This window comes from Polypterus senegalus, chromosome 10, assembly GCF_016835505.1.
Source record: "Polypterus senegalus isolate Bchr_013 chromosome 10, ASM1683550v1, whole genome shotgun sequence".
Classification (NCBI taxonomy): domain Eukaryota; kingdom Metazoa; phylum Chordata; class Cladistia; order Polypteriformes; family Polypteridae; genus Polypterus; species Polypterus senegalus.
Genome location: NC_053163.1, coordinates 68,536,094 through 68,548,581, shown reverse-complemented (window position 1 = coordinate 68,548,581; position 12,488 = coordinate 68,536,094). Strand labels below are relative to the sequence as shown.

General features: G+C 36.2%; 1 protein-coding gene across 1 annotated transcript in view; it reads left to right on the top strand.

Annotated features, from left to right (window-relative positions):
• rraga (Ras-related GTP binding A) overlaps positions 1 to 11,933 on the top strand; it is a 45,108-nt gene extending 33,175 nt beyond the window's left edge. The window contains exon 10 of the mRNA XM_039765918.1: positions 11,103 to 11,933. Coding sequence (XP_039621852.1) covers positions 11,103 to 11,206 — 104 coding nt within the window. The 3' untranslated portion in view covers positions 11,207 to 11,933. The remainder of the gene's footprint in view (positions 1 to 11,102) is intronic.
• The last annotated feature ends 555 nt before the right edge of the window (positions 11,934 to 12,488 follow it).

Here is a 12,488-nt window from a genome sequence, read left to right as displayed (position 1 = left end):
TGATGGAGCATTGGCCTGCATAAAAATCATGGTCTTTTCCTGTATCACTGTTTGAAGAAAGTGTCTTGAAAAACTGGCAGTAGGTTTGGGAGTTGATTTTGAGTTCATCTTCAATGCAAAAAGGTCCAACTAGCTCATCTTTAAAAATACCAGCTCATACGAGTACCCCACCTCCACGTTGGAGTGGAGCTCTGTGACCATTACTGATCCACAGGTCCATCCATCTGGTCCATGAAGAGTCACTCTCATCTCATCGGTCCATAAAACCTTCTACAGATATTTCTTGGCCCAGTTTTGACGTTTCAACTTGTGTTTCTTGTTCAGTGGTGGTTGGGTTTCAGCCCTCCTTACCTTGGCCATGTCTTTGAGCACTGAACACCTTGTACTTCTGGGCACTCCAGGTAGGTTGCAGCTCTGGAATATGAAAGTACTGGAGGATAATGGGTTCCTGGTAGCTTCACGTTTGATTCTTCTCAAATCTTTGGCAGCTAATTTGCGTCTTTTGTTCTCAACACGTTTCTTGCGACCCTGTTGACTATTTGCAACAAAATGTTTGATGGTTCTGTGATCACACACCAATATCTTAGCAATTCCAAAAGTGCTGCATCCCTCTAAAAGACTTTTTACAATTTTTGACTTTTCAGAGTCAGTTCAATCTCTTTTTTGGCCCATTTTGCCTGAGGAAAACTAGCTGCCTAATAATTCTGCACACCTTGATATAGGGTGTTGATCTCCTTAGGCCACACCCTCCCTCATTACACAAATACACATCACCTGACGTGCTTAAATCCAATAAGCATTCAAGTTAATACAGCTTGGAGTTGGAATAGACGCATTAAAAATTATGATATGGTCAAAATACTCACTTGCCTAATAATTGTGCACACAGTCTATAAGAGAAACCGAATAAAGGAGGGTTAATAGCGGTTTATACGTTTTGTGATATTTATTTTGTTGTGGAAAAAAACTTTCCTGTATATTCAAATAAATCATTCTTAAAGACCAGATGAAAATGCAGAACAATTCTTTATTTGCACAAATGTTTCAGTCCATGGAGTGAACAATCAATAAAACAATTAATTCCCTTTTATAATTCTCTATTACCATTACCTTATCTAATGCATCATGTCATCTGACTATTAATATGCAAAATTCTATCATTTTAGCTACTACAGCCACCAGTAACATTGTATACATGTTGATTCCTCCATTATTCTAATCCTAGCTTAGTTAATAGGGGTGTTCTATGGGTTTTCCAGTTGCTCTTACCACCGCTTCATAATAATGGTGTTTGGGCTATCTCAATAGTTTGTCCTCGCTTTTTAAGGGGGTGTTCATTACACATGTATTTTACTTTAACCTTAGCATCTATCTTGGTGGCTGCTCTAAAATGAGGCAAAAGCCTCACATGCCAAGTCTGTAAACCGTATTTAGTTAACCCTTTATTTACCTTCAGTCCATTCCCTTATGCTTTTAATAATCCCTTATTACGATGTCATTTAAGTACATGCTTGTATTAAATTGTAAAAATTATCATGTATTGATTAAAAAGTATTTGACCATAATTCTGTAATTTTTTTATACAAATGACTAACAAACAGAAATACAGAATGCATAGCTAATCAGCAGCCATAGTTAGTGAATACTAAACTAGAGTGGTCTTCAGCCTGGATTTAAAAGCTGAAACTAGATGTGCATCTCTTATATTAACAGGCAGACCATTCCACAGCTTTGTGCCCCTGTAACTAAAAGCTTTATCTCTTTCTGTTATTTTATTAATCCTTGGAATCTTAAATAGGCCGACATCTTGAGATCTCAATGTGAGCTCTGATTTGTAAGTAATGGTAAGCTCAAATAAGGCCATTTAAAGCTTTATAGGTTAAAAGGAAGATTTTGAAATCAGCCCTAAGCTTAACTAGGAGCCACTATAAGGACTTTAGAATTGGAGTTATGTGTTTTATATTTTCTGGTTCATATAATAGATTTACTTGAAACTGCATGCTTGTTTAACTAAGACATTCTTACATTCGTATTAGCACATTTTAGATTAGAAAATGGAAACATAATTTTGTGTTTTATTTTCTGACTAGCAGAATACCCGCGCTTCGCAGCGGAGAAGTAGTGTGTTAAAGAAGTTATGAAAAAGAAAAGCAAACATTTTAAAAATAACGTAAGATGATTGTTAATGTAATTGTTTTGTCATTGATATGAGTGTTGTTGTCATATCTATCTATTTATATATATATATATATATATATATATTATTTATATATATATATTATTTATATATATATATTATTTATATATATATATATATATATATTATTTATATATATTATTTATATATATATATATATATTATTTATATATATAATTTATATATATATATATATATATTATTTATATATATATATAGCAAAATAGCTGCATTGGCAGTGAGAAGTAAAAAGAAAAGGAAACATTTTAATAATAACGTAACATGATTGACAATGTAATTGTTTTGTAATTGTCATGAGTGTTGCTGGCATATATATATATATATATATATATATAAACATATATATACATATAAACATATATATATATATATATATACACATCTATACACATATATATACAGTTATATATATATATACATATACACACATACATATATATACATATACATATATATACACATACTGTATATATACACACACATATATACATACTGTATATACAACATATACATATCTACATATATACTGTATATACACATATATATACAAATCTACATATATATATCTACATATATATATTAGGTGGGACTCGATTAAAAAATTAATCCAATTAATTAGAGGCTGTGTAAGAATTAATCTTGATTAATCGTATGTAATCGCAACGTAAATTTGCCCCAAATCGCAAATGTTTTTTTTTTATTTAAAACGGTTTTAGTGGGCTTACAGAATCAAATAATAGACATGGACATGAATATTGTAAACTGAAGCTGTTTTAATTTCTGAAAAAAGCTTTTAAACTGCATTTGAATTCAAAACAGAAACAAAAATATCATCCCTGGTTAAAATTGGGCAGACTTAAAAATAAAGTGGTAGTTTAAGTACTTTAAGTACATTTTCAGAATAGTATTGTCTTTAAATAATAATAACCAAAATTTCACCATAAAGTGCAGTTTTTCTTCTTAAAAAATAAGTCAGAAACATAAAAGGTAATTTGACCAGCTTACTCTTTAAACTCTGAGTAACATTAGCCAAAATTATTTTGTACATTAGGCTAAAACAGTGTGATCATTGAACATTTTGTAATTAGATGTATTTAGAATTACTAACGGTCACGGAAGTCCAATGATCCCCAGTAAGAGCCACAAAGTCCGCTTTCTGTAATGCATCTAATTTTGCTTGCTTTTCAGTGTGCACAAAACCATGCTTTTATCAAGGCTTCGGGTAGTCGAAATGATCAGTCGTAGGAACGCTTTATTCCGACTCTAACATTTTTGTAGCTGTGATGTGTGCATCAGTGTAATGGATGTACCAGGAAATCATGCATTGACAAAAGTTCCCGCTTGCTTGGAATTGAAAGTGTGATTAAATGCGTTATTTTTAACGCGCTATGGAGTACATGCATCGAAGCTTCTCAGCTGTGCTTGTGCTAAGAAAGGGAAAATTTTAAAATAACGTAACATGATTCTGCGTTAACCTAATATTTTTCATACGTCCCAAACCAAGGAGATGGGAAGGTAAAATGAATCGGTAGCGCGTACATAGTCAGTACACCCCTCTCGAATCGAACCTCGAATGTCAGCGTTAGAGGCTTAAGACTCTACAATTGCGCCACCGCTTGTCTATGCTAAAGTATGTATTGTAGATCGGGCTATAGATATACATTTATATATATACCCGTGTATCAGTGGAGAAGTAGAAGTTATGAAAAAGAAAAGGGAACATTTTAAAAATAACGTAACATGATTGTCAATATACAGTAATTGTTTTGTGAGTGTTATTGAATGTTGCTGTCATCAAGGATTTGATTATCATTATTTCTTTCAATCAGGCTCGATTTGTACATGTGTTCAAGTTACATTCCGTGTTTGTCAATCGTTGTAAAGATAAGAGGTTTCATTCATCGATTAGTTCCTTACTGCATCAATAAACAGCTTGTCTTCCTTTTACTCTGTGCTGTGACAAACTGCATGCACGGGTTTTTTTTACGCTGTCTTCCTTTAGCGGACATTGACTTTTTCCACCGTGTGCTTTGTTTCCACAGTAGTTGGATTTATGAATATGCTTATCAGACGCTTCATATTTTTTGCTGCCTTTTCAATTGTGTAATTCGGTTTTGTTCAGCTCTTTGGAACTGTTGCTTTTTATCTGTGCACTGCGCCAGTTCACGTGAGCCACTTTCGTGTACATGCATCGAAGGTTCCCAGCTGTGCTGGTGCCATCTCGTGCTATGTCCATAGCTGTATTTAATGTTACCTTAGTCCTGGCACTTAAAACTTTCTCTGGCAGTTTCGCTGAGTTTGTGTCAAACACCACCCTGACCATCTCATCTTCCTCTCCATAAGCACAGTCCTTCACCCGTGAATATTTACCCGTGGCAGTTTGCTATTGGATTGCCGCTGACGGATGGCCTTATATGGGCAGGCACTAAATTACAAACGCCAGCGGCAGCCTGTCTATGAACTTAATTTAAAGTGTAGGTTTACATCGTACTTTGTTTCCGAAGTAGCAGAACTCGCTTCTTATTGTTTCGCTGCCTTCTCAATTATATAATGCATGTTTTCTTGAGCGCTTTTTTGAGGTCTTCCTGGTTTTCTATGTACTGCGTGATTACGTGGGAGGCGTGATGATGTCACACGAAACTCCGCCCCCACGGCGTTGAAGCTCATCTCCATTACAGTAAATGGAGAAAAACTGCTTCCAGTTATGACCATTACGCGTAGAATTTCGATATAAAACCTGTCCAACTTTTGTAAGGAAGCTGTAAGGAATCAACCTGCCAAATTTCAGCCTTCCACCCACACGGGAAGTTGGAGAATTAGTGATGAGTCAGTGAGTGAGTGAGTGAGTGAGGGCTTTGCCTTTTATTAGTATAGATAACCATTTACATATATAAGAAGTCTTATTTTTTAATTTTAGGGCTTTTAATATGTTTAACTAGCTTGCAACTTTACATAATACAGTGGTACCTCGATATACGTCCTTAATCCATTCCAGATCCTTGGACTTATACCAAACAGGACGTATACCAAGTGAATTTTTCCCATAAGAAATAAAGGGAAAATGATTAATCTGTTCCCATGAAAAAAAATCCTATTGTTATTGGCATATTATACATTGATGGGGTTGTATAAAATAATTTAAACACTGCTTAATACTAAAATACATAAATACAAAAGCAATTAGATGAAATAAATGAAAAGTTAACTTCACTTTTTAATAACGTCTTTGTTTTTCGCAATCGTAGATACCATCGTTCTCGGCATATGGTATACAGTAGCCAAGTCCTGAATACGCATGCCACCTTCATACTTTTCAACAATCAATTCAAATTTACGTGAAAAAACACAGAATCACATGAAAATTCACAGAGAGTTATAGCACGGGTTGTTCATTGAATGCTAGCAACTGGTGTACTGACGCTCGTTGGCAGTCGTGGCTTAGTCTCGAGAGAGGTAAACAAGGGTAGCACGCAGTGTTCTAGCACACGAGTCGTATTCCAAACAAAGGTCATATACCAGGCAAAATTTTTCACATCAAAACAGGACATATACCAAGTTGGACTTATTCCAAAGCGGACGTATACCGAGGTACCACTGTACTTAATTTAGAGGTGTGTTTCTGAAGTATACCAATTATCAAAAGTTTATTGGTGAAAATTAAAATATATTCAATTGTATTATGTAAATGAAACTAGATGAATGACAAACATACACTTTGCTCATAGGAATTCATTTAAAAAATATTACAGAATTGTATCACAGTAGTCAATTATTATTCATGAAGAATGCGTTTATCTGACCCATAGCTAATCCCTATAGTGTGTGCTGTCTCTTGCACTGATACTGTTCAATTCACTCCACGTTGGCAATGTTTTCTTGTGTTGTCAATATCAAAAGCTGGCCAGACATTGCGTCATCTTAAAAAACATGTTCTGACATAACAGAATTCTGTGACCTATCCATATGAATTTGAATGGATCTGCTAAAACATATTGTTCACTAGTATCAGAAGTCCAATAAGTGCACAATACTTTATTTTTTGATCCCCCCACCCTCACACATCCTTTCACCCAATTATGAAATAAAACATATGCAATAAAGCATAAATCCTGAAGTTTTTGTGCAGGCTCTTATGTTTTGATCAATCCTTGTTATGCTTGCATGTATATATATATTTTTTTTTTTTACACTCAAACCTTTGTTTATTTTCAAAGTTGCAACATTGTTCCTGTTGATCTTAACCCAGGGGTGGAGATTAGGTTCTTGGGTTGCAGAGTAACGATAAGAACGGATTCAGAGATAGGTTGGATTGAGTTGTCCTCCTTTTCTTTATTTGTGCTTGCTATAGTCATTAGAGTAATGGATAAATGTATAATTACATCTTGGAGTATACACTCCCTTAATTCCCTAGACCATCAGGATTGCCATTTTATTTGCTGCAGCTCTGAAAAGTCAACATCTCCCTCCTGAAGGAAGTACACTTCAAAAAACATGTTTTTGCAGGAGTTACTTACCTGTATTTTGTGTTGAAGTAACATCTCTGCTGATAAAATTGTTCTGATATTTGTATTTTCGTTGCAACGGTGTAGTAATAAAATTGTCTTGATATCTGCCTGTAGTTTATATCAACATTGCATTCAATCAGTCATTCTTTTTGCAACTTTTCAAACATTTTATTTCTGATGAATACACTATTTATGTAGGCATGGATGATATAGATGTGATGAATGTTGTCAAACCACACTCTTCAGCCTCCTTTCTTCCTTTAGACAGTTGTAAGTTGGGGGTATTTGTGGAAAGTGTTGCAGTGTGTGGACATTAGAGATCATTTTAAATAAAAATTGTATAGACACTGTATGCTGCTCTCTCAGTTATTATGTAAATACATTTAGCATTGTCAACAGCAAATTTACTCTTTATGGAGCCAACCACTGTGTTAAAGTTTCATGATACTTCCAAAGTACAGTGTATCCGGAAAGTATTCACAGCGCATCACTTTTTCCATATTTTATGTTACAGCCTTATTCCAGAATGGATTAAATTCATTTTTTTCCTCAGAATTCTACACACAACACCCCATAATGACAACGTGAAAAAGTTTACTTGATGTTTTTGCAAATTTATTAAAAATAAAAAAAACTGAGAAATCACATGTTACATAAGTATTCACAGTCTGCTCAATACTTTGTCGATGCACCTTTGGCAGCAATTACAGCCTCAAGTCTTTTTAAATATGATGCCACAAGCTTGACACACCTATCCTTAGTCAGTTTCACCCATTCCTCTTTGCAGCACCTCTCAAGCTCCATCAAGTTGGATGGGAAGCGTTGGTTCCCACACATTTTAAGATCTCACCAGAGATGTTCAATCGGATTCAAGTCTGAGCTCTGGCTGGGCCACTCAAGGACATTCACAGAGTTGTCCTGAAGCCACTCCTTTGATATCTTGATCGTGTGCTTAGGGTCGTTGTCCTGCTGAAAGATGAACCGTCGCCCCAGTCTGAGGTCAAGAGCGCTCTGGAGCAGGTTCTCATCCAGGATGTCTCTGTACATTGCTGCAGTCATCTTTCCCTTTATCCTGACTAGTCTCCCAGTTCCTGCCGCTGAAAAACATCCCCACAGCATGATGTTGCCACCACCATGCTTCACTGTAGGGATGGTACTGGCCTGTTGATGAGCGGTGCCTGGTTTCCTCCAACAACAAGAACAACATTTATTTATATAGCACATTTTCATACAAACAGTAGCTCAAAGTGCTTTACATAATAAAGAATAGAAAAATAAAAGACACAATAAGAAAACAAAATAAATCAACATTAATTAACATCGAATAAAAGTAAGGTTCAATGGCCAGGGGGGACAGAAAAAACAAAAAAATTCCAGACGGCTGGAATTTAATTCTCATTCTCATTAAGTCGGAGAATTCCTCAAAAAAAGACGCATTATATTTAGGAGGTCTATACACGGATAATACTAGAACTTGAGAATCTCCATGAACAACAACAGCGAGATACTCAAAGGACTTGAACTTACCAAAACTGACATCTTTACATTTTAATCGGCTTGAGTAAATGTTAGCCAATCCTCCTCCCTTTTTCCCCTGGCGGTCTGCACGAGTAAAACTGTAATCCAGAGGCGCAGATTCGATTAAAACAGCCGCGCCGTCTGAACTAAGCCACGTTCCACTTAGTGCAATAAAATCTATTTTTTTTATCACTAATAAGATCGTTGATAAAAAACGTTTTGTTAGTTAAAGCTCTAACATTCAAAAGTGCCATATTTAATGTTTCGGAGGTGCAGAGATGAATACTATGTGCGTTATTGATATTTGGAATAGGAACTAAATTTTTATTAGCGCCACTCTGTGTGTATTTTATTTTTATAGTTTTAATACATTGTTCCTCTAAAATAGTAATTTTAATTAGATTATTGGAGTTTATGCCGTATTTTCTAGATTTTCTACGTGCTTTGAGATTGCTTATTACAGTATTAATGTTGTGCACTTTAACGGAAGATTCTATTAAACACTTATCATGTCCTGGCACAACAGTATCATTTTGGAAGGGGTTAAGAGCAGAGATAGATAGTCAAGAAAAACGAATTACCTTCGATATGTTTTCGGAGAGGACTCGGGCGCCGAAACTGTTCAGATGCAGGCCATCACGCTTGAAGAGACGCGGCCTTTCCAAAAAGAGATTCCAATTGTTGATGAAACCGACATCCTTCTTCTTGCAGAAACACTGTAGCCAGTTGTTCAATCCTAGCAGACGACTGTAGTACTCGTTGGATCATCTGACGAGAGGTAGTGGACCTGAAACGAAGATCTTTGCCGATGGGGTCCTCTCCTTAGTGTCTTTAATCAAAGCTGCGAAGTCAGCCTTCAGGATTTCTGATTGTCGGTGCCTTATATCGTTTACGCCGGCATGCAAGACGATTGCTCCAACTGCCCTCTCCTTGTGTTTCTCGTAGACTGCTGGCGCACGTCTCATTACATCTCGGACACGAGCACCGGGAAAACAAGAAACAAACGATTTTGCATTAGGGCATGCGACATTAAGGTTTGTAACGATAGAATCACCTACCACTATTACATCACCAGGGGCTGAAAGCGAACTGGGGACGCGGAGAGGGTCAATCCGGTTCTGAGATGGGATGCTCTCCTGTGCCGATGGAGGTGCTCTGGCCTTGAACCCCCGCCTGCATAGCTGAAATCCACCGAGGTCATCAGCGGCGTCGCTCCTACGAGACGCGGGGGTTAGGTCGGCACAACTCGGGGTTGATGTTTCGCCGGTTCCATATGTCAAGGACTGTTTATCCAACAGCTGGGCCTTCAGATCTCTAAGGTATCTCCGTCGGGACAGGAGTTTCTGAATCTGTTCGAGTGGCTGGAGTTCTTCAACTACGATTTCAACACAAGTTACCCCACTGTCGGCCATTTTCTGCTTCGTGCCCTAGGAGAAATGAGAGAGAGAGCAAACGTGACTCCTGGCATTCACACCAAAGAGTTCAGTCTTTGTCTCATCAGACCAGAGAATTTTGTTTCTCATGGTCTGAGAGTCCTTCAGGTGCCTTTTGTTAAACTCCAGGAGGGCTGCCATGTGCCTTTTACTAAGGATTGGCTTCTGTCTGGCCACTCTACCATACAGGCCTGATTTGTGGATTGTTGCAGAGATGGTTGTTCTTCTGGAAGGTTCTCCTCTCTCCACAGAGGACCTCTGGAGCTCTGACAGAGTGACCATCGGGTTCTTGGTCACCTCCCTGACTAAGGCCCTTCTCTCCCGATTGCTCAGTGGCTGGCCAGCTCTAGGAAGAGTCCTGGTGGTTTCGAACTTCTTCCACTTACGGATGATGGAGGCCACTGTGCTCATTGGGACCTTCAAAGCAGCAGAAATTTTTCTGTAACCTTCCCCAGATTTATGCCTCGAGACAATCGTGTCTCAGAGGTCTACAGATAATTCCTTTGACTTCATGCTTGGTTTGTGCTCTGACATGAACTGTCAACCGTGGGACCTTCTATAGACAGGTGTGTGCCTTTCCAAATCATGTCCAATCAACTGAATTTACCACAGGTGGACTCCAATTAAGCTGCAGAAACATCTCAAGCATGATCAGGGGAAACGGGATGCACCTGAGCTCAATTTTGAGCTACATGGCAAAGGCTGTGAATACTTATGTACATGTGCTTTCTCAATTTTTTTATTTTTAATAAATTTGCAAAAATCTCAAGCAAACTTTGTTCATGTTGTCATTCTGGGGTGTTGTGTGTAGAATTCTGAGGAAAAAAATGAATTTAATCCATTTTGGAATAAGGCTGTAACGTAACAAAATGTGGAAAAAGTGATGCGCTGTGCATACTTTCCGGATGCACTGTATATTTGGAAATTTTACGATCTAAAATTATTTGGACTAAACCAGTACTTTTACTTCCTAATGCTTTGAAATGTGTTGGTATACTTGTTTGTCTGGATTTTTGCCCACTACTTTTTTTTTTCTATTTTTAATGAGTTGTGCTTTTGTTTCCATATATAAAAAAAAAAGCTTTCCCATGGTTCAGCAGGGTTTGTGTAATGTGGTTTTTATTAGGTAAATTCTTTAACATATTGCACACTTTTCCTAATCACTCAAAGTTTTCCAAATCATGTTACAATGTAGACTCAACTTTTCTAATGTGCTATCATTTTTTAAGTAATAATATTTTATATAAAAAACATGTAAAAATTGCCTGATGACTTTAGATTTATAATTCATAATGTAAGTTAGCTAGTGCCGGTTACTAACTCCATAAACTAATTTTGTAAAATAACTACATATTATAGAAAAAATATTATATAGGTAATTAATGTGCTATTAATTTGTACACATTTGTTTTTGTTTCTTATTCCCAGCATCTGCCGCCACACTGATTAACATCCGTAATGCTAGAAAGCATTTTGAAAAGCTGGAGCGTGTTGACGGACCCAGACACAGCCTGACAATGCGCATGCGTTAAAAATAAATTTGTGTGACTGCAAGCATATCATCCTGCGTTTTTGGCAGAAGTCCTCTACCAGTTTTCAACATGCACAGTGAAGTCCTCCTTTTCAATAGTCACTAATTCTTTTGCAAAAGTTTATGTAAAATTATTTTTTTTCTTTCTGTTTTAAATATGACACTTTATTTCTGTTCTTTTTTTTTAATTATATAACAACTTGTTTTGCTGGGAGTGCCTCATTTTTGCTTTTATTTATTCTTTTTTTTTTTTTTAAATGCAAAAACTTCACAGAGGGTGTGGGATAGATCTCTTAAAAATGCCTGGTACTGGCCTTCATTTGACTTTGTGCAATCGTGCTACTATTGATCTGCCAAATAAAAATGCAGATTAAAAAAAGTACTTTCCTTGATAATATTTGTCTTTAAAAATGGTTTGTTTTGGGTTTTGATATTATGTGTTTCACCTTGTGTTTTAACAGATTTTCCCTTTTCCACATTATACTGGTTAGCAGTTTGAAGGGGCAAGGATATTTTGCTTGGATAAACATTAATCTGTGTGAAGTGATTTATAATATTGTACACTTACGATATTCAGAAATGTCTTAAAGAATATGAGATCTACTTTGACATTTGTATAATATAGAAAAAGTAAAAAAAATAATGACAGTACGTTTCCTTGAAAAGCCTTGTATGGTGTAAAAAGATATGCTACAATGTTTACTAATACATACCGAAATTGTACTCCATGCCTTATACTTAGGCAGCTGGCATTTTTTATTTTCCAAAAAAAAAAAAGGCAGATTTAAAAATTCTATTCTTCATTTCCTGAAGTGTTCCAGATAAGATGTCAGCAGAAGTGTGATAAGCTAGTGTGTACTTGAACATCTTATCTCTAAATGTGTTTCACAGTTAAAGCTAGGCATTTTGGCTTTGCAGGTCAGCATTTAGCAGTCATGTTACTGGTAAGTGGATTTTTCTTACTATTGAAATTAATAATAATTTTAAAAAGAAATGTACTATATGGTGCATTTTTTTACATAATAGTGTAAGAACAATTGAAACAGGTTTGCAACTTGGAATTATTTTAGCAAATATTAGATTAATAGAAGTAATAACTGCTTGTTCATCCCTACAGAGTTAATTGAATCAACAGTTTAACCTATCATTCGCATCGGAAATGAAATTGTTTCATGTGTGGTGTCAAGTTTAATAAATCTTTAGTTTCTCTGGGAAGTCCCACAGTTAGTGTTTATAAGTGATCTTAACAATCTAAGATCATTTTGATGATACTGGCCATTAGG